We start from the raw sequence: 23,328 nt of genomic DNA, 5'->3' as shown, positions 1-23,328 counted from the left end.
TGAGGATTATTATTACTTTTAATCAATTTTAGAATAAGGCTGTAACGTAACAAAATGAGGAAAAAGTCAAGGGGTCTGAATACTTTCCAAATGCACTGTATCCCCATGAAACTGATTGACACCAAATCGTCGGTATGCAGATGCAGCATGGACGTTTCACCTGTAACATTTGACGAATTATCATTCACGATTGACAGTGCGAAATGTGAAGGGAGGTTCTCAACYAGTTGAGCAGAGATTGTGTGCAAAGTATAGAATCCCCCTCATGCGCAGAAGCCACGAGACCCCAGCCGCTGGAAAGCGGGGTCCAGAAAAGTCGGACCCGCAGCCTCAGCCTTATGTTATATCTTGGTTGTTCACACAAAGGGAAAACAATACAATTATTGATTTGGCATTTCACTCTTGAAGCTGACAGTTAAGTCCCATGTCACTTTCCAGTCTGTATGAAATTATTGTGCTGTATACACATAAATTGTACATATCTTACACAGTTTTATTTATAGTCATTCACATGACTTGCCATTATTCAGGCTGGGATTCAATCAAAAGCGGGTTGTCAACAAATCGCATTTTCCCCGACGTTCGTAAAGAGATCGCATTCATGATAAACGCTGCGGATGATGTCTCAAGCGTAAATATAAAGGAGTAGCAATTTAAAAGTAAATGTGCAATACGCTTGTCGACAACATACCTTTGACTGAATTCCGGCTTTGGTCTTACTTATTTTAGCTCCAAGTCTTTCCCCTTACATCTTGAGCCAAACTGACAACAAAAGAACACCTCATTGGAGTGAGATTTCACACAATACAGACAAAAACATTGCAGGGTTTCACAGATGAGATTGTTGCATGCCCATAGTAAGATAAAATTGTTGTCTTGAAAACAGTGTGATTGTGTTATTGCATTTCTCCTTCTCCTCCTGAGCTACTCTATATGCCATATGCTCCGTATCTTGTGCATACATGACCCATCGAATTTCGGTCCCTTCAGATTTGCAAACAAAGGTTCAGAGAGATGGCTTGGGGTTGTGTTAATATTCGTTTGGTTGATCCAACTGGTCAGTCGGTCTCAGTCTTGGGGGCTTCGGTCCCAGTCTTGGGGGCTTCGGTCCCAGTCTTGGGGGCTTCGGTCCCAGTCTTAGGGGCTTCTGTTTCCGCCTTCTTTGCTTTCCTCCTGTTGCCCACCTCTTTCAGCCCCTCCCGGATCTGCTCTACTGCTTCTTCATCTCCTACGGACTGGGCCAGCGCCAGGGCCTCCTTGTACAGCTTCACAGACTCCTCAAACAGACCTGGACCAGGGGGAACACACAAAGATTTTGTTCATTTGACATGAAATTAACAAAAACGGACTGAAACAGGAATTGGGTTTCTCCAATAAGAAACTCAGTTTTATTTTCTGTTACAAATAGTTAAAACGTTTTCTGTTGCGTGCCGTAATGAACACGACAGAGATATTCTCCGATATTAACAGCGCTAAGTCTTCACAGTACCTCCTTGAACAAAATGTTATCCATTAAATGTTAATGGCCTGTACAGTTACAGTTACTTATGCAGCTGCACCAAATTATAAAACTGACCTGTACCAGAAGGATAACGTGCATAGAGAAATATAATATGCCATTTAGACACTTTTATCCAAAGTGACTTAGTCATACATGCCACATTTTTTACGTTCGGGTGGTCCTGGGAATCGAACCCACTATCTTGACGMTYSAYKAMSSKTMRTSRAKCAACTGAGCAACATTAATTGAGTAATTCTCAATAAAAAGCTAACGTTTTGACATTGAAAACTGACTTGTGTTGAGGAAAGAGGAAACCGAGGCACTCCTAGAATTTCAGTCCTCATCTTTAGCCCTCCTTACCATTGTGCAGTAGGACGCCTGCCATGTTTCCCAACAACACGTGCTGGTCAGGGTGGCCGGCTTCTCTGCTCAGCTCCACGGCCTGCTTTACCAGGGGCAGGGCCTCATCGTGGCGGCCCTGCAGGTCCAGGATGGTGGCCAGGTCACTCAGCAGCACCAGCGACTGTAGAAGACCAAGAAGAATATTACTTTCTTGTCAATTGTCTTTAACACCACAGTAGAGGTGACGGTAAGTCTTTAGGTCCCAACCCACTAGGTTGTATAAACATTGTTTCTTCATTTCAGTGATGTTGCAATAAACAAAGAAGACATTTGAACTCAGATATATATTTTAAAATAATCCATTCAACTTTGTGGAGAGAACAAAAAGCAGGCGTTCTCTCTATCTAKAATGATTAAACATTTAACTGGTACCTGTGGGTGGGTCTCTCCCTGCTCTTCCTGGCAGATAAGTAGGGCTCGCTTGTAGTCCAGTGCCGCCCGGCTCAGGCGGTGTGTGGCGGCCATGTAGCGAGCGTGGGAGTCCAAGGTCAGGCCCAGCAGCAGCCGGGTCTCCATCCGCAACTCCTCTGAAAAGAGGGAGAAACACGAGGAGGGATGCAGTCAGCAAGCAAGCTCAATATCAAGAAGGAAGGGTCACGAAAGTCYAATGCACATACAAAATCAAGGTTTCACAACTTTTCAGGAGGATCARGTCACACGAAGCAGACCAAATTCTTTGGTCCTTTAAAAATCTGCTGAATGTAAAGTATTGTGTGATATAGCTTGGAAAATAAATACATGCGACTGTGGATGACAACATTAGGGCTGTTTTCCTAAAGACGTTAAAAATGGGCATCGTGTTTCYTTTCCTTGCAACGATACTAACGAGTATCGCGATACTGGCCCTACAACCTACGCCTGCCTGAGGCAGAAGCATTTTTGCTAGACCAGCCAGGCCACACACACACTCCATAGTTTCAAGCATGGTTGTGGCTGCATTGTGCAATGGGAATGCCTGTCATCGGCATGGACTTGACTTGTAAGGATTAAAAGTTAAAGGGATTGAGCAAGTTCTGGAGGAAAACCTGCTTGAGAAGTGCAAGTGCTGGTAAAGGAAGAGGGTTATTTAAGATACTGTTTGAAGAGGTAGGGTTTCAGATGTTTTCAGAAGGCAGGGACTCTGCTGTCCTAGCTTCAGGGGGAAGATGGTTCCACCATTGGGGTGCCAGGACAGAGAAGAGCTTGGACTGGGCTGAGCAGGACATGCCCTCCTGTAGGGGTGGGAGGGCCAAGAGACTCAAGCTGGCAAAACTGAGTGCTCGGGTTGGGGTGTAGGGTTTGAGCATAGCCTGAAGGTAGGGAGGGGCAGTTCCTCTTTCTGTTCTGTAGGTAAGCACCATGGTCTTGTAGTGGATGCGAGCTTCGACTGGAAGCCAGTGGAGTGTGCGGAGGAGTGGGGTGAAATGAGAAGTTGGCAAGGTTGAAAAGTTCAGGATAAGTTGCAGGGGTTTGATAGCACAAGCGGGGAACCCAGCCAACAGCGAAGTAGCAGTAGTCCAGACAGGAGAGGACACGTGACTGGATTAGGACCTGCGCCGGTTCCTGAGTGAGGTAGGGTCGTACTCTACGGATGTTGTACAGCATGAACCTGCAGGAGCGGGCCACTGCTTTGATGTTTGCAGAGAATGACAGGCTATTGTCCAAGGTTCTTTGCACTCTGAGAGGGCGACACCGTGAAGGTGTCAACCGCGACGGAGAGGTCTTTGAGCGGGCAGGCCTTCCAAAGGAGGTAGAGCAGTTCCGTCTTGTCGAGGTTGAGCTTGAAGTGGTGGGCCAACATCCAAGTTGACATACACTACCGGTCAAAAGTTTTAAAACACCTACTCATTCAAGGGTTTCTACGGTGTAGAATAATAGTGAACACATCAAAACTATGAAATAACACATTAAATCATGTAGTACTCCAAAAAAGTGTTAAATAATCCAAAAATTAGAAAAAAATTAGATTCTTCAAAGTAGCCACCGTTTGCCTTGACGATCGCTTTGCACACTCTTGCCCTTCTCTCAACCACCTTCATGGAGGTAGTCACCTGGAATGCATTTTAATTAACAGGTGTGCTTTGTTAAAAGTTAATTTGTGGAATTTATTTCCTTCTTGAGCAAATCAGTTGTTGTGACAAGGAAGGGGGGGGGGGGGGGGTGTACAGAAGATAGCTCTATTTGGGAAAAGACCAAGTCCACATTATGGCAAGAACAGCTCAAATAAGCAAAGAGAAACAACAGTCCATCATTAATTTAAGACATGAAGGTCAGTCAATACGGAAAATTAAGTGCAGTTCAAGTGCAGATAAAAAAAACATCAACCGCTATGATGAAACTGGCTCTCATGAGAACTGCCACAGGAATGGAAGACGCAGTTACCTCTGCTGCAGAGGATAAGTTCATCAGAGTTACCAGCCTCAGAAATTACTTCCCAAATAAATGCTTCAGAGTTCAAGTAATAGACACATCTCAACATCAACTGTTCAGAGGAGACTGCGTGAGTCAGGCCTTCATGGTCAAATTGCTGCAAAGAAACCACTAAAAGGACACCAATAAGAAGAAGAGACTTGCTTGGGCCAAGAAACACAAGCAATGGACATTAGACTGGTGGAAATCTGTCCTTTGGTCTGGTGAGTCCAAATTTGAGATTTTTGGCTCCAACCGTCGTGTCTTTGTGAGACGCAGTGTGGGTGAACGGATGASCTCCGCATGTGCATTTCCCACCGTAAGGCATGGAGGTGGTGATGTGATGGTGCTTTGCTGGTGACACTGTCTGAATTATTTAGAATTCAAGTCACACTTAACCAGCATGGCTACCACAGCATTCTGCAGCGATACACCATCACATCTGGTTTGGGCTTAGTGGGACTATCAATTGTTTTTCAACAGGACAATGACCCAACACACCTCCAGGATGTGTAAGAGCTATTTTACCAATAAGGAGAGTGATGGAGTGCTGCATCAGATGACCTGGGCTCCAAAATCCACTTACCTCAACCAAATTGAGATGGTTTGGGATGAGATGGACCGCAGAGTGAAGGAAAAGCAGTCAACAATTGCTCAGCATATGTTGGAAATCTGATTGAGAGAATGCCAAGAGTGTGCAAAGCTGTCAAGGCAAAGCGTGGCTATTTGTAGAATCTCAAATATYTTTTGATTTGTTTAACACTTTTTTTGGTTACTACATGATTCCATGTGTGCGATTTCATAGTTTGATGTCTTCACTCTTATTCTGCAATGTAGAAAATAGTACAAATAAAATAAAAACCCTTGAATGAGTAGGTGTTCTAAAACGCTTGACCGGTAGTGTATCTGCAAGGCAACCAGAGATGTGTGTCGCCACCTGGATGTCAGAAGGGGGGGYGAGAAAAGTTGTTGAGTGTCATCCGCATAGCAATGATAGGAGACCATGTGAGGATATGACGGAGCCGAGTGACTTGGTGTAGAGAGAAGAGGGCCTAGAATCGAGCCCWGAGGGACACCAGTAGTGAGAGTACGTGGTAGACACACAGATCCTCTTCACATCACCTGGTAGGAGCGGCCTGCCAGGTAGGATGCAATCCAAGAGTGTGTATAGCCTGAGACACCAAGCCCTGAGGTTGGAGAGGAGGATCTGATGGTTCACAGTGTCAAAGGCTTAACGATTGAGAGCGAGAGAGAAGATTGCGACGGCATATGACCATCTGGGTAGGGGCTGAGTGGTAGGGTTGGAGGAAAGGGAGACAGAAAAGGAAACAAAGTAGTGATCAGAGACCTGGAAGGAGGTGGCAGTGAGGTTAGTAGGCGAGCAGCCTCTAGTAAAGATGAGGTCAAGCGTATTGCCTGCCTTGTGAGTTGGAGGGGATTGGGAAAGGGTATGTCAAAAGAGGCAAGGAGGGGAACGAGAGAGTTGGAAAGAAATTCATCGAAGGCAGACAATAGGAGGTTGAAGTCGCCAAATACGAAGAGCGGTCAGCCATCGTCAGGAAATTAGCTTATCAAGGTGTCAAGCTTATTGAGGAACTCTCCAAGGGCACCTGGTGGGAGATGGATGACAATAATTTTAAGCTTGAGTGGACAAATGACAGTGACAGCATGGAATTCAAATGAGGAGATGGGTAGGTGAGAGGGAGAAAAGAGAAAATCTCCACTTAGGAGAAATCGCGACGACCAGATGCTCTCGGACTATGACAGAAAACATAGTCAGATGAAGAAAAAGCAGCTGGAGTAGCAGTGTTCTGTGGGGTGAGCCATGTCTCCGTCAGAGACAAAAAGGTCAAGGGACTGAAGGGCAGCATAGGCTGAGAAGAACTCTGCGTTCTRGACCGCATATAGGCAGTTCCAAACGCTGCCAGAGACACGCAATTGCACATGGTTTGTGGAAGATTGATTCTTTGTAATCTTCTCACCAATGGAAGAATGAAGAGTGGGCAGAAGGAGAAAGATGAGATGAAGAGAGGCGAGGTGGAGAGAGATGAGGATGGAGGATATGAGTGAGCCTTCAACAGAGAAGTGGAGAAGGAGAGAATAGCGAAACTGATTTCAAACCACAGGAGTAGAAATGAGCTTCACATGATGGAGAGATCAGAAGGAGAAAGGAAGTCGTGGAGGCAGGCAGGGGAGAGGATAGAGGGAAGAGAAGATGCTGAGAAAGGAACTCAGTCTGCAGGAGATAAAGAGTAAGGAAAAGAGAGGCAGGATAGGAATGAGAACGTACACCTTAAAAAAGTAATTGTACAAAGATGGAGACTGAAGCAAGGGAAAGGAAAGAGCGGCAGAAAAGGAGGGCGAGAATTGCCAAAGAAAATGGCAATTTCCAGACTGATGATGTAAGAATGGACAGATCACGGTAACGAGCAGACTGATAAAAGAAAACAAAATTGAGAGTAAGTAAATTATTTGGAAAGTAAGAGAATACTCCAGAGGAAAGAGAAAGATGAGGATGAGTTAAAGGAGACCGCAAGAGTTTTTGGGAGAATAACAAGTGACGAAAGAAATTGACAGAAATGGATGATTGTGAGTTTTGAAGGGAAAGTTCACCCAAATGTCGTCATTCTTGAATCGTCTTCTTACCTGGGAAGTAATCTAAGGGTCAGGAGTGAACGCACCATACACTCACTGTTGCAGTCACTCCTGGAATAGACCAATTCAAAAAGATAAGAAAAATTATGAAATTTGGGTGAGCGATTGCTTTAAAATAAAAAGTGAAAATGAAAAAAGAGGTCTTCCAAAAAGAATGGACCGGTAGTGATCAACTAAAAACTAAAAAGAGACGGGGTGAAGAAATAGAGTTGGAAAGACTAAAGAGAAGGAGGTGGCAGAAAGGTGGAGAAATAGATGTGAAAGAACGGGAGGACAGACGCAAGTCCAGGAGGGCGGAAGAGGTACAGGAGAGGGAGGAAAAAGGGAAGAGAGCGCAGTCTCGGAAAACACTGCAGGCTTAGCCTTAGTCTAAAGCAGGGATGGGCAACTTTGATGGGGGTGGGGACCACAAAGTCTGGACTCATCATTAACCTTGTGTATTCTACTATTCTAACTCACAACAGTACGTTTTGCTTTGGAGGAGCATGATTAACTTAACTCCTAGACTAGGGTTGCAGTACTACTGGTTATAGTTCCTTTTGAATCTACGGTAGTTTGGAGTTTTAGGATACCTGTAATTGGACAGTGTCGCATGTGTGCTCAGGCTCAAAGTAACAAATCCAATTTGTATTTCCTTTTTTTTTTTTTTTTTACCCTTCTCCCCCTCTGATTTTTTCCATATTTTACCCACAGATAAACCCAGAGGGTGGCCAAAGGTCCCTCCAGACCAGCAGGTCAAAGTGGCACCACTTGGCAGAAAGTAAGAGCAAATTAAGGAAAACACTCAACTTGATACCTCTGCCATAGACCTATATTACACTGTCACAGTAATGATATATTCAGCTAGCGCATGTCATAAACAGTCATAAGAGTTGACTTCCAACTGCRGTCACTGTCTTGAGGAAAATCTAAATTTTAGTTGACCTCTTTCTCCCTTCCTTCCAGGTTTGCTATAGTGATACCAGAGAACCAGAGTATTCATGTGCTGTAGTGGATAGCAGCTACTGTAGCTTGCTACAACCCCTGGAAGCTAAGGAGTCAATGCCAACAGCACAATGCGAAGGTGAGAGTGGATTAWTCAGACACCCTCTCAGAACTGACCGTCTTCGACCCATCGTTTTCATGAGTCATACTTGTCTTTATCTGATTATTCCGTTTTCCTGGCAAATGTGTGGCAGTGACCACTGGAATTATGTTGTTACATCTTCTTTTCTGCATCTTATAAAAATGTATTTCTTCAGAGTCCGGAATATACCGTGCCTTCAGGAAGCATTGACTTTCACATCCTGAATTTAAAATGGATCAAATTGAGATTGTCATCACTGGCCTACACACAATACCTCAAAATGTTAGTGGAATTATGTAAAAAAATATAATTATATATATATATATATATATTTTTTTTTACATAATTCCACTAACATAAATAATCATAAATGAAAAGCTGAAAAGTCTGGAGTCAAAAATTCAACCCCTTCGTTATGGCAGACACAGCGGTTGGAACCAAAATCTCAAATTTGGACTCAGACAAAAAGGACATATTTCTACCGGTCTAATGTCCATTGCTCGTGTTTCTTGGCCCAAGCAAGTCTCTTCTTCTTATTGGTGTCCTTTAGTAGTGGTTTCTTTGCAGCAATTCAACCACGAAGGCCTGATTCACACAGTCTCCTCTGAACAGTTAAAGTTGAGATGTATCTATTACTTGAACTCCGTGAATTTCTGAAGCTGGTAAGTAATGAACTTATCCTCTGCAGCAGAGGTAACTCTGGGTCTTCCTTTCCTGTCGCGGTCCTCATGAGAGCCAGTTTCATCTTAGAGCTTGATGGTTTTTGCGACTGCACTTGAAGAAACTTTCAAAGATCTTGACATTTTCCGGATTGACCGACCTTCATCTCTCAAAGAAACGGACTGTCGTTTCTCTTTGCTTATTTGATCTTTTCTGCCATAATATGGATTTGGTCTTTTACCAAATAGAGTCATCTTCTGTATACCCCCCCATTCCTTGACASAACACAACTGATTGGCTGAAATGCATTAAGGAAATACATTCCACAAATTAACAAGGCACACCTGTTAATAGAAATGCATTGCAGGTGACTACCTCATGAAGCTGGTTGAGAGAAAGCCAAGAGTCTGCAAAGCTGTCATCAAGGCAAAGGGTGGCTACTTCGAAGAATCTCAAATATAACATTTGATTTGTTTAACACTTTTTTGGTTACTATGTGATTCCATGTGTGTGATTTCATAGTTTTGATGTCTTCACTATTATTCTACCATGTAAAACATAGTAAAAATAAAGAAACCCTGGAGTGAGTAGATGTGTCCGAACTTTTGAGTGGTACTGTATGTATGTATGTATGTATGTATGTATGTATGTATGTATGTATGTATGTCAGTGAGGATCCCCACTATTTTAAGAATGTGAAATGCCAGAATAATAGTAGAAAGAAAGATTTATTTCAGCTTTTATTTCTTTCATCACATTCCCAGTGGGTCAGAAGTTCACATACACCTAATTAGTATTTGGTAGCATTGCCTTTAAATGGTTTAACTTGGGTCAAACGTRTCGGGTAGCCTTCCACAASCTTCCCACAATAAGTTTGGTGAATTTTGGCTTGAGATGTTGCTTCAATATATCCACTTAATTTTTCTTCCTCATGATGCCATTTATTTTGTGAAGTGCACCAGTCTCTCCTACAGCAAAGCACCCCCACAACATGATGCTGCCACCCCCGTTCTTCACGGTTGGGATGGTGTTCTTGGGCTTGCAAGCCTCCCCCTTTTTCCTCCAAATATAACGATGGTCATTATGGCCAAACAGTTCTATTATTGTTTCATCAGACCAGAGGACATTTCTCCYAAAAGTATGATATTTGTCCCCATGTGCAGCTGCAAACAGTCGGCTGTCTTTTTTATGGCGGGTTTGGAGCAYTSYKTTCTTCCTTGCTGAGCGGCCTTTCAGGTTGTCTATATTGGACTCGTTTTACTGTGGATATAGATACTTTWGTACCAGTGTCCTCCAGCATCTTCACCAGGTCCTTTGCTGTTGTTCTGGGATTGATTTGCACTTTACYCACCAAAGTACGTTCAGCTCTAGGACAGAATGCCTCTCCTTCCTGAGCGGTATGACGGCTGCGTGGRCCCATGCTGTTTATACTTGCYTACTATTGTTTGTACAGATGAACGTGGTACCTTCCGGCYTTTGAAAATTGCTCCCAAGGATGAAACAGACTTGTGGAGGTCAACAWTTTTTTTTCCTGAGGTCTTGGCTGATTTCTTTTGATTTTCCCATGATGTCAAGCAAAGAGGCACYGAGTCTGAAGGTAGGCCTTGAAATAAATCCACAGATACACCCACAATTGACTCAAATGATGTCAATTAGCCTATCAAAAGCTTCTAAAGCCATGACATAATTTTCTGGAATTTTCCAAGCTGTTTAAAAAGGCACAGCCAACTTACTGTATGTAAACGTCTGACCCACTGGAATTGTGATACAGTGAATTATTAGTGAAATAATCTGTCAGTGAACAATTGTTGGAAAAATTACTTGTGTCATGCACAAAGTAGATGTCCTAACCGACTTGCCAAAACTATAGTTTGTTAACGAGAAATTTGTGGAGTAGTTGAAAAACTAGTTTTAATGACTCCAACCTAAGTGTATGTAAACTTCCAACTTCAACTGTYTGTATAATTATTCAGACCCCTTAACTMTTCCCACATTTTGTTACAGCCTTATTCTAAAATGGATTAAATAAAAAATGTCCTCAATCTACACACAACATCCAGAATAACATAGCAAAAACAGGTTTAGACATTTGTGTATCCATTTTTTGTGTTTTCAATGTATTCAGACCCTTTGCGATGAGACTCGAAATTGAGCTCAGGTGCATCCTGTTTCATTGATTATCCCTGAGCTATTTCTACAACTTGGAGTCCACCTGTGGTAAATTCAATTTATTGGACATGATTTGGAAAGGCACACACCTCTCTATATAAGGTCCCACAGTTGACAGTGCATGTCAGKGCAAAAACCAAGCCATGAGGTCGAAGGAATTGTRCGTAGAGCCCCGAGATAGGATTGTGTCAAGGCACATATCTGGGGATGGGTACCAAAACATTTCTGCAGCATTGAAGGTCCCCAAGAACATAGTGGCCTTCATCAATCTTAAATGGAAGATGTTTGGTACCACCAAGACTCTTCCTAGAGCTGGCCGCCCAGCCAAACTAAGCAATTGGGGGAGAAGGGCATTGGTCAGGGAGGTGACCAAGAACCTGGTCACTCTGACAGAGTTCCTCTGTGGAGATGAGAGAACCTTCCAGAAGGACAACCATCTCCGCAGCTCGCCACCAATCAGGCCTTTATGGTAGAGTGGCCAGACAGAAATCACTCCTCAGTAAAATAGGCACGACAGCCCACGTGGAGTTTGCCAAAAGGCACCTAAAGGACTTTCAGACCATGAGAAACAAGATTCTCTGGTCTGATGAAATTAAGATTGAACTCTTTGGCCTGAATGCCAAGTGTCACATCTGGAYGAAGCCTGGCACCCTCCCTATAATGAAGCATGGTGGTGGCAGCATCATGCTGTGGGGATGTTTTTCAAAGGCAGGGACTGGGAGACTAGTCAGGGTCGAGGAAAAGATGAACGGAGCAGACTAGAGAGATCCTTGATGAAAACCTGCTCCAAAGGACTAAGGACCTCAGATTAGGGCTACAGGTTCACCTTCCAACAGGACAACGACCCTAAGCACTTAGCCAAGACAAGGCAGAAGTGGCTTCAGGACAAGTCTCTGAATGTCCTTGAGTYGCCCAGCCAGTGCCTGGACTTGAACCCGATCGAACATCTCTGGAGACCTGAAAATAGCTGTGCAACAACGCTCCCCATCCAACCTGACAGAGCTTGAGAGGATCTGCAGCGAAGAATCTGAGAAACTCCCTAAATACAGATGTGCCAAGCTTGTAGCGTCATACCAAAGAAGACTTTGGCTGTAATCACTGCCAAAAGGTGYTACAACAAAGTACTGAGTAAAGGGTCTGAATACTTATGTAAATGTGAGTATACAGTATGGTGTGTGTATAGCAATAGTTACTGTATATAGGATGAGCTATGACTAGAATACAGCATATACACAAAGTGGGTAAAACAGCATGTAAACATTATTAAAGTGACCAGTGTTCAATGATTATGTAGATAAGACAGCAGTCTCGAAGGTGCAGGTTATTTTACTGGCACCACTCCGCCAGGGCTCTCACCACCTCCCTGTAGGCTGTCTCGTCGTTGTTGGTAATCAGGCCTATCACTGTTGTGTTGTCAGCAAACTTGATTGAGTTGGAGACGTGGGTGAACAGGGATTACAGGAGGTGGCTGAGCACGCTACCCTGTGGGGCCCCCCTGTTGAGTATCAGTGTGGCGGACCATTAGGAAGTTGTGCCACACACACACCCACCCACAAAACATAGAATATTATGCTATTACAGCAACAAAAAACAATTTGAAGGTTTGGTCATTAGATACCTGACTGTTCCTCAGCAGGAAGTTCCTTGAATTTCTCTAACTTGGCTTCAAGGGATTCAGTGCAAAACTGGAAACCAGTCTCTGCCAGGTCATTCCTGAGAAAAAAGAAAAACATTCATTTAATATAAGGTTACACATCATACATGGTGAACTGTGGTATGTAGAATTTGGGGGTGGATCGTGAAATGTAGTCATGTTATAATAATATACTACAGGACTATAACCAGGGATGGGCATAAAATGACAAAATACAACTACAAAATACCCAAATGACCAACTTTTGCAAAAGTATTGTATTTAGTATTTTAAAATACATGTGCAAGTTGCCGGCCGAACAGCATCAACATTCTCCGTAACGGTTACATAAACTTCTTTCTAGCTATAACTGCAATATGTTGTTGTGTATCTACCTTAGCTGAATACACTGTCACTCTGGATAAGAGCGTCTGCTAAATGATCAAAAAAGAAATATATGTGAAAATGAACAACTGCAAAGCATACGGTAAACGCTGCCTTTCTCAGCTCAAATGGAATTTACCTTCATTTGCAGTGCGCAACTCCTTAAATTTAGTTCATTTAGCAGATTCTCTTACCACACCATCATGCCATCAGACTTTTGATACCAATGTAGGGTGAAAGGGGGCCACAAAATTGAGAACCACTATAAAAAAAAAAAGAGAAAATAAGAGTAATTTGAAAATACAAATTACAGCTTTCGAAAGTATCTTGTTACAAAATATATTTGAGTATAGTTCATTCCAGTGTAATACAACATACAAAATACTCAAAAGTAATTAAAATAATTATTTCAAATACATGTAACAGAAATACTGCCCATCTCTGACTACAGCCAACCACAGAAAATGATTTCTCAACTTAAAAGCTTGGCTTTGGCTTGAAACCCTATTTGATGGTGTATGCTGCACTCTCTTCAACTAAGCTGGCTAGCTCCTATCCAAAACGTATTTACATCTWTTAAATGGAATTTGAAGCAAATATGCCTCCTAATATTCAATTTTGCACGACTCAAGCGGTTTTCCCTATCCAGCTGTTTCATTCTCCGTGTAGCCTGCTGCRAGAATAGACGGAAAGGTATTGCTCGAGTTGCCACAAAATGAAATATAACGTTACGGATAAAGTTCAGAATTACACAATTTCATATGTACAATATCTAAATACCTGTATCAATGTATGAATAAATGTTGCTTTTCTAAAAGGATATATTTGGGTGTTTTTGGAGCATTTGTTCGTATTTTTTCAGAGCCCCCGTACTGCACAACGAGGATGAGGAAGTGAATCGCTGGTTGGCATAAGTTTGTCAAAAACAAGTGAAATCAACAACAAAAGTGTCTGGACCCTTCTAAAACCTTCCATTTACATTAAAAAATATATACACTACCGTTCAAAAGTTTGGGGTCACTTAGAAATGTCCTTGTTCTTGAAAGAAAAGCACATTTTTTGTCCATTAAAATAACATCAAATGTATCAGAAATACAGTGTAGACATTGTTAATGTTGTAAATCACTATTGCAGCTGGAAACAGATTTTTTATGGAATATCTACATAGGCGTACAGAGGCCCATTATCAGCAACCATCACTCCTGTGTTCCAATGGCACATTGTGTTAGCTAATCCAAGTTTATCATTTTAAAAGGCTAATTGATCATTAGAAAACCCTTTTGAAATTATGTTAGCACAGCTGAAAACTGTTGTCCTGATTACAAAAGCAATAAAACTGGCCTTCTTTAGACTAGTTGAGTATCTGGAGAATCAGCATTTGTGGGTTCGATTACAGSCTCAAAATGGCCAGAAACAAAGAATTTCTTCTGAAACTCGCCAGTCTATTCTTGTTCTGAGAAATTAAGGCTATTCCATGCGAGAAAATGCCAAGACACTGAAGATCTCGTACAACGCTGTGTACTACTCCTTTCACAAACTGGCTCTAACCAGAGTAGAAAGAGGAGTGGGAGGCCCCGGTGCATAATTGAGCAAGAGGACAGGTACATTAGAGTGTCTAGTTTGAGAAACAGACGCCTCACAAGTCTGTTTCTTCATTAAATTAAATTAAATTTCTTCATTAAATAGTACCCGCAAAACACCAGTGTCAACGTCAACAGTGAAGTGGCGACTCCGGGATGTTGGCCTTCTAGGCAGAGTTGCAAAGAAAAAGCCATATCTCACCCTGACCAATAAAAATAAAAGATTAAGATGGACAAAAGAACAGACACAATTAAGATTGGAAAAAAGTGTTATGGACAGACAAATCTAAGTTTGAGGTGTTCAGACCACAAAGAAGAACATTCGTGAGACGCAGAAAAAATGAAAAGATGCTGGAGAAGTGCTTGACACCATCTGTCAAGCATGGTAGGGGCAATGTGATGGTCTGGGGGTGCTTTGGTGGAGGTAAAGTAGGAGATTTGTACAGGGTAAAAGGGATCTTGAAGAAGGAAGGCTATCACTCCACTTTGCAACGCCATGCCGTACCCTCTGGACGGCGCTTAATTGGAGCCAATTTCCTCCTACAACAGGACAATGACCCAAAGCACAGCTCCAAACTATGCAAGAACTATTTAGGGAAGAAGCAGTCAGCTGGTATTCTGTCTATAATGGAGTGGCCAGCACAGTCACCGGATCTCAACCCTATTGAGCTGTTGTGGGAGCAGCTTGACCCTATTGTACGTAAGAAGTGCCCATCAAGCCAATCCAATTTGTGGGAGGTGCTTCAGGAAGCATGGGGTGAAATCTCTTCAGATTAAATCAACAAATTGACGACTAGAATGCCAAAGGTCTGCAAGGCTGTAACTGCTGCAAATGGAGGATTCTTTGACAAAAGCAAAGTTTGAAGGAAGCAATTATTATTTCAATTAAAAATCATTATTTATAACCTTGTCAACATCATGACTATATTTCCTATTCATTTTGCAACTCATTTCATGTATGTTTTCATGGAAAACAAGGACATTTCTAAGTGACCCCAAACTTTTGAACGGTAGTGTWCGTTTGGTTGTAAAAGAACGAAATTGATTCAATTGCTCCACTTTTGAAGTCCACTTACTTATTCTGGCCGGCATATATGGTAGCAAGCTTCAAGGACATCTCAATGACCCCATTGTCGTCCTTTGAAAAGAAGGGGYAAAAAACTGAAGCAGCAATAGCATTGAGTGTCTAGACAACAACGCAACATACACAACAACAATTCAACAGAGCCAAAGCCTATTTATTCCAGACAGTCCTCCTTTGTTCAGAATGACAGATTATTCTCTTCATTTCAAAATCAGAAAGATGCCACAGTACCCAATGACTCTACTGTCCAGTTGTCACGACATTCCTCATCTATTAACCTATTACTTAAACACATGACCAACCCTCACCTCTGGTGTTCCTCCGGACAACATGAAACTCATGGCCGCTTTGAACAGTTTCTCTGCCTGMGGGAGAAGAGCACAGGGGTCACTGGAAGTCGGCAAAACAGCTCAAAACACCAAACATGAAAAAAAAAAAAAAAGTACAATCTAGCATATTTACCTCAACTCAATGGTCATTTCAATTAATGATATAGTATTGATACTTTAAGAATATACTTATGAACGCATTATGAGCTTAGTAAAACTGAATGGCTTTCACATCACTGGCGTTTTGTTCCACCTGTTCCGGTTCCTGGAAGGATGTGGGGACTGTGATGTGAGGCAATGGCAGAGGCTCGCCTCYTGGGAGACWGTTCCAGACTATTGTCGAAATGTTTTCTGCCGCTTTTACAGTCGCCAAAACATTACCCGGGTGGGTGCTACGCTTTGATAGCGGGTGACCGAGCCTACTTACGGAAGAGGAGACAAAGTGCCTGATGAAGAGCTCCGGGCCTGTCTACCATTATCTGACTGACGTTGTCTCCCTACCTGTCTGTATCATCGATGCGCCCTCCACTCAAGCTACCGACTGACTTCATGCCTTTCCAAACTGCCTAGACATCTGAAGCTGTGGAAGACCAACTATGAACTGCCAGATCCCTACATATGTTTGTTTTAAAAAGCGACTTTGAGATTATTGTTTGTAATGAAAAGAGCTACAGTTTAAGTCGGAAGTTTGCATACACCTTAGCCAAATACATTTAAACTCAGTTTTTCACAATTCCTGACAATTAATCCTAATACAAATTCCCTGTCTTAGGTCAGTTATGATCACAACTTTTTTTTAAGAAGGTGAAATGTCAGAATAATAGTAGAGTGATTTACTTCAGCTTTTATTTCTTTCATCACATTCCCAGTGGGTCAGAAGTTTACATACACTCAATTAGTAATTGGTAGCATTGCCTTTAAATGGTTTAACTTGGGTCAAACGTTTCGGGTAGCCTTCCACAAGCTTCCCACAATAAGTTCCTGACAGAGCTGGTGTAACTGAGTCAGGTTTGTGGGCCTCCTTTCTCGCACATGCTTTTTCAGTTCTGCCGACAAATTTTCTGTAGGATTGAGGTCAGGGCTTTGTGATGGCCACTCCAATACCTTGACTTTGTTGTCCTTAAGCCATTTTGCCACAACTTTGGAAGTATGCTTGGGGTCATTGTCCATTTGGAAGAACCATTTGCGACAAAGCTTCAACTTTCTGACTGATGTCTTGAGATGTTGCTTCAATATATTCACATAATTTTCCTTCCTAATGAAGCCATCTATTTTGTGAGCTGCACCAGTCCCTCCTGCAGCAAAGCACCCCCACAACATGATGCTGCCACCCCCGTGCTTCACAGTTGGGATGACGTTCTTCAGSTTGCAAGCCTCCCCCTTTTTCCTCCAAACATTTKTATTATTGTTTCATCAGACCAAAGGACATTTCTCCAAAAAGTACCATCTTTGTCCCCATTTYCAGTTGCAAACRGTAMTCTGGCTWTTTTTAATGGTGGTTTTGGAACAGTGGCTTCTTCCTTGCTGAGCGGCCTTTCAGGTTATGTTGATATTGGACTTGTTTCTGTGGATATAGATACTTTTGTACCAGTGTCCACCAGCATCTTCACAAGGTCATTTGCTGTTGTTCTGGGATTGATTTGCACTTTTCACATCAAAGTACGTTCAGTTCTTGGAGACAGAACGCCACTCCTTCCTGAACGGTATGACGGCTGCGTGGTCCCAAGGTGTTTATACCTGCGTACTATTGTTTGTAGAGATGAACGTGGTACCTTCAGGCATTTGGAAATTGCTCCCAAGGATGAAACAGACTTGTGGAGGGCTACAAATTTTTTCGGAGGTCTTGGCTGATTTCTTTTGATTTTCTCATGATGTCAAGCAAAGAGGAACTGAGTTTGAAGGTAGGCCTTAAAATACATCCACAGGTACACCTCCAATTGACTCAAATTATGTAAATTAGCCTATCAGAAGTTTCTAAAGCCATGACATCATTTTATGGAATTGTCCAAGCTGTTTAAAGGCACAGTCAACTTAGTGTATGTAAACTTCTGACCCACTGGAATTGTGATACAGTGAATTATAAATMAAATAATCTGTGTGWAAACAATTGTTGGAAAAATGACTTGTCGTACACAAAGTAGATGTCCTAACCGACTTGCCAAAACTATAGTTTGTTAACAAGAAATGTGTGGAGTGGTTGAAAAACTAGTTTTAATGACTCCAAAATAAGTGTACATAAACTTCCGACCTCAACTGTATATAAAATAAATGTATTATTATTTATTATTACGGTAGACTCCGCATTATGACATCATCTTGACCTCTAGCTAACAGACATCAACAACACGAATTAAAGATGCCCAGACTTCCTCTGTTGGCTCTTAATTTCTGCCCTCCTTTGAAGCATACATACACTGGGAAGCGCCAATAGTGGCAGTCTTCTTGCCAGATTTAAACTTTGTTGTTGATRTCGATCAGCAGGAAGTAACCACGGAGTGACTGACATTGTCACATTGCCGAGTGTACCTAATAAATACCAAAAGTGGGACAGCAAGTAGTTCACTGAAGAAGGGAGAAAGAGATGGCGACCTCTGCTATTACTCACATTATCCAGCTCACCTTGGACATAGGCAAGGTTTGCCATCTGTAGAGACAGGGGAAAATAAAATGATCTACTGCAGAGTTTTTATGCAAACTTTATTGCTATGACAAATTAAAAACGCTTACAAAAATGCCTCAGTAAGCAAAATACACCTTTTTCCATCTTGACAACATGAGCACAGAAGAGACTTTAAAAACATCACTATTTATCATCATGGCTTTTACCAGGCTGTAGGTGTAGATGATTGCTTGTGTATTGTGAGACTGGTGGGCCAGCGCAATTGCCTGGTGAAGGAATCCGTTGGCTCCATGCAGCTGCCCCCGCATTATACTGAGCTGGGACAGAAGACACATCAATGTTACTCGGACATAATGTAATGTATATAATGTACATAATGTAAAGAAAGACATTATACAAATGTCATTGACAGATAAACAGTTCACTCTGAATTGATGCAATAAAAATGCTGTCATTGACTTGGCACTTTTGGTTCATGAGATTGCATGTCATCTTTTGGCAAATAAGTCCAATTGAGAATGGTTCACAAGTTCTTGGAATTGACTGACCTTCATGTCTTAAAGTAATGTCGTTTCTTTTTGCATATTTGAGCTGTTCTTGCCATTACATTTACATTTAAGTCATTAGCAGACGCTCTTATCCAGAGCGACTTACAAATTGGTGCATTCACCTATGATATCCAGTGGAAAACCACTTTCCAATAGTGCATCAAACTCATTTTAAGGGGGGGGGGGGGGGGGGGTAGAAGGATTATTTATCCTATCCTAGGTATTCCTTAAAGAGGTGGGGTTTCAGGTGTCTCGGAAGTGGTGATTGACTCGCTGACCTGGGCGTCGTGGGGAGTTTGTTCACCATTGGGGTGCCAGAGCAGCGAACAGTTTTGACTGGGCTAGCGGGAAACTGTCTTCCTCAGAAGTGGGAGAGCAGGCCAGAGGTGGAGAACGCAGTGCCTTGTTTGGGTGTAGGGCCTGATCAGAGCCTGAAGGTACGGAGGTGCGTTCCCCTCAACTGCCGTAGCAAGCACCATGGTCTTGTAGCGGATGCGAGTTCAACTGGAAGCCAGTGGAGAGAGCGGAGGGAAGCGGGTGACGTGAGAGAACTTGGGAAAGGTTGAACACCAGACGGGTCTGCGGCGTTCTGGATGAGTGTAGGGGTTAATGGCACAGGCAGGAGCCAGCCAACAGCGAGTTGCAGTAATCCAGACGGGAGATGACAAGTGCCTGGATTAGGACCTGCGCCGCTTCTGCGTGAGGCAGGGTCGTACTCTGCGAAGTTTGTAGTAGCATGGAACCTACAGGAACGGCCATAATAGGACTTGGTCTTTCACCAAATAGGGCTATCATCTGTATATCCCCCACTTGTCAAAACACAACTTATTGGCTCAAACGCAATGAGGAATGAAATTCACAAATTAACAAGGCACACATGTTAATTTAAATGTTATTCCAGGTAACTACCTCATGAAGCTGGTTGAGAGAATGGCAAAGTAGTGTTAAAAGCTGTCATCAAGAAAGAGGGTGGCTATTTGAAGATATCAAATATACATTTGATTTGTTAACACTTTTGTTCTAATGATTCCATATGTGTTATTCATATGTGATGTCTTCACTATTATTCTACATGTGAGAATAGTAAAACTAAAGAGAAACCTTGAATGAGTAGGGTGTTCTAAAACTTTTGACGGTAGTGTAGCTCTCAAACTCTAGGTGGCATTTGCCTTCTCCCTACAGTTTCAGCCATTAGCGTCGCCCACAACTGGCTCATGTGAACTACAATTCTGAATCTGTGTTTTAATATTTAGAAAAGTCAATGATAAATCGCTTGCGATACAGTTTCGAACAATATGTCCTTATTTTCATCAGCGAGAATGAATCCTTAAAAAAAAAAAAAAATAACTACTATGCAGTTTTGCAAGGTCCATATAGCTATGGTTGCCTCCATCCGAGGATACATGAAACAAATATAAAAATCGCAAAACACATTTTATTGATTTTACTGAGTTACAGTTCATATGAAGGAAATTACTCATTGAAATGAATTCATTAGGCCTAATCTATGGATTTCATATGACTGGGAATACAGATATGCAATCGGATGGTCAAAAATAGGTGTTAAATAAAAAATAAAAAATGGCCTCAGGAACTCGTCACTGTGTTTTTAATCTTTAAAATTGGCCATCGATAACATGCAAATTGTGTTCGTGTCCGTAGCTTATGCCTGCCATACTAAACGCATCCGCCAACATGGGGCATCTTATCACAATGTGACATTAGCAAACCGCTCTCCACACGACGCATGCACGTGGTCTACAGTTGTAGGCGCGGTTGGAATACTTCCAAATTCCTAAAACAACGATGAAAGCGGCTTATGGTAGAGAAATGAAAATGAAATTCTCTGGCAACAGCTCTGGTAGACATTCTGCAGCCAACATGCAATTCGCTCCTAAGCTTTTAGACATCAATTGCACACTGTCAGGTGAATGGATTTACTTGACAATGGAGAAATACTAACAGGGATCAAACAAGTTTGTGCACAACATTTAGAGAATAAGCTTTTGTGCGATGGAAAATTGGGGATGTTTTTATTCATCATGAATACAGGGTCAAATTTACTATGTTGGGTTTATATTTTTGTTCAGTGTACATTTCCGCTACGCTTCCCGAGTTGGCTTACAGACAAATGTTCGGAGAAAGCTAGATAGCTAATTAGCACAGGTGTTTGCCTCGTCTTATGTCTGTTTTCATGAACAAGCTCTGTAACATGGAGAACACTACCACGGTGTGTATCAATTTAACCTTTAGGTATTTTTTTTTARAAGGTCCTTATGCTCCTAAAACCGTACCGCAAGCGGCGTGTTTTAACGTTCAGATTGAGCGTCTGGGATCTTAACATAACTCCCCCATACATAAGACACCTTCGRCCAATYACTTATGTGTAATGTAATTGAACTGAGAGTCACGATCAAGGGCTACGTGCTACTGTAGCCCTCTTGTTTAGATTACTGCTAAAAAAAACTACATTGAGGAGTTGCCTACAGTGATGACAATTAGCTACCTTGGCTCTCTTCAAAAGTAAAATGACCTCATCTTCTTTCTTCTGAGCTTCAGTTCTGGTGTCCTCCTCAGCTTTGCCGAAGAGAGAAAACGCTATCACGAAGGAGAGAGAGGGATGCATTATAAAACATTCAAGTCACTTAATGACTTAAATGGCCGGTTATGAGTATTCACATGTAGAAATACAAATACATGTTCTTGTAATTGCATTTCATGATGAAGCACTCATAGCTATGTAAATCAATGGAAAAGATGGATTGATGATAGCCTTTTGACTGCAATTTAAAGTACTGACAATGACACCCACTAAGGAAGAGTACTGTAACCTATCTAACATGACAATAACTCACCAATTGCACTCCACATTGCATAAGTCCAGTTACTCGTAGCACGACTATTTCCATCCCCATTGCTTTCGCATATTCGGTATAGCTGTGACCTTCTGTGCACAGTAACAGCATTCGATTGAGAAGTCGCCGTTTTCAGACATTGCAATGATTGTGTCTTAAAATTMAATCGGCTACTTAATGACAGGTTGCGTAAGACCTCTGAAATAAATGGTTTTATTTGACTCCTATTAGCAAAGAGCGCACGATTGACAGCCGGTAGCGCCATATTATATATTTTTAAAAAATCACTTGGTAATGGTTAGAAGGGATCCAGTTATTGGAAAATATAAGTAAAAAGCACAACAATTTCAATAAAATTACGCTAACCTGCTGTGTTAATTTTCATAACCTGTTTCGTAAGCTTGCCTTTTACTTGCGACGAAAAATCAACTCTGACGTTWARTTGACAAAAGCGGTAWACGTTCTWGTCGTAAACAAWTCCAGTCGGAAGTTTGAGGCAGAAAAAAAAGTTACTTCCGGAAATCAAATWAAAAATCGATCAACCACACAACGTGCATTTGTACCTTATAGTTACAATAATATTATTCATCATACAAATATTTTAGCATATTTATTGAAAAAATACATGTMTTCAATTATAGAGGGCATTTATTTTGAAGGCCATGAAAAAACATAACCCGGAAATGAATCTTCACGCTCAAGGTCAAGAGGATTCTAAACATTGCAACAAATAATTGGTCCTCTACTACAAGACTAGTAAAGGCCCAATGCATTACCTTTGTGGATTTTTTTTTAACGAAATGTATTTGAGTGTTTACCAGCGTTTATAACCTGATACTGATAATTATCTGTACAAAACAGTTAAAAGTTTGGACACTTATTACTCATTCAAGGATTTTTCTCTATTTTTACTATTTTCTACATTGTAAAATAATAGTGAAGACATCAAAACTATAAAATAACACATATGGAATCATYTAGTAACCAAAAAAGTGTTATTTTACATTTTGATTCTTCAAAGTAGCCACCCTTTGCCTTGATGAAAGCTTTGCACATTCTTGGCATTCTCTCAACCAGCTTCATGAGGTAGTCACCTGGAATGCTTTTCRAACAGTCTTGAAGGAGTTKCCACATAATGCGGGCAATTGTTGGCTGCTTTTCCTTTACTCTGCAGTCCAACTCATCCCAAACCATCTCAATTGTGTTGAGGTCAGGTGATTGTGGAGGCCAGGTCATCTGATGCAGCTCCCCATCACTCTCCTTCTTGGTAAAATTCGCACTGAGCTAAAGGGTAGAGCTGCCGCTTTCAAGGTGCTGGATCTGGCCACTCTCACAGCGTGTGCGACGGGCCGCCCCCAGGTGTGAGGGTAGGTAGTAACACATCTGCCACTCATCCTCAACACTGGAGCTCCCCAGGGGTGCATGCTCAGTCCTCTCCTGTACTCCCTGTTCAT

The 23,328-nt window shown here is 41.9% G+C and overlaps 1 protein-coding gene across 2 annotated transcripts; it reads right to left on the bottom strand.

Annotated features, from left to right (window-relative positions):
- LOC111957144 (tetratricopeptide repeat protein 19, mitochondrial) lies at positions 1–22,375 on the bottom strand. 2 transcript variants are annotated; one of them, XM_023977882.2, is made up of 11 exons: positions 22,241–22,374; positions 21,875–21,966; positions 21,526–21,617; positions 18,678–18,788; positions 18,457–18,495; positions 15,831–15,887; positions 15,515–15,576; positions 12,460–12,554; positions 2,276–2,430; positions 1,862–2,024; positions 1–1,288 (listed from the first exon to the last, which is right to left on the bottom strand). In XM_023977882.2, the coding sequence occupies exons 2-11, from the start codon at positions 21,888–21,890 to the stop codon at positions 1,059–1,061; spliced, it is 1,020 nt and encodes a 339-aa protein (XP_023833650.1). In that variant the 5' UTR covers positions 21,891–21,966; positions 22,241–22,374; the 3' UTR covers positions 1–1,058. The 2 variants fall into 2 exon arrangements, with proteins under 2 accessions (XP_023833650.1, XP_023833648.1); XM_023977880.2 differs by having other exon boundaries at positions 21,875–22,375.
- Between the last annotated feature and the right edge of the window lie 953 nt (positions 22,376–23,328).

Source organism: Salvelinus sp. IW2-2015, linkage group LG32, assembly GCF_002910315.2.
Source record: "Salvelinus sp. IW2-2015 linkage group LG32, ASM291031v2, whole genome shotgun sequence".
Taxonomy (NCBI): Eukaryota; Metazoa; Chordata; class Actinopteri; order Salmoniformes; family Salmonidae; genus Salvelinus; species Salvelinus sp. IW2-2015.
This window is presented reverse-complemented; position numbering and strand designations above follow the sequence as displayed.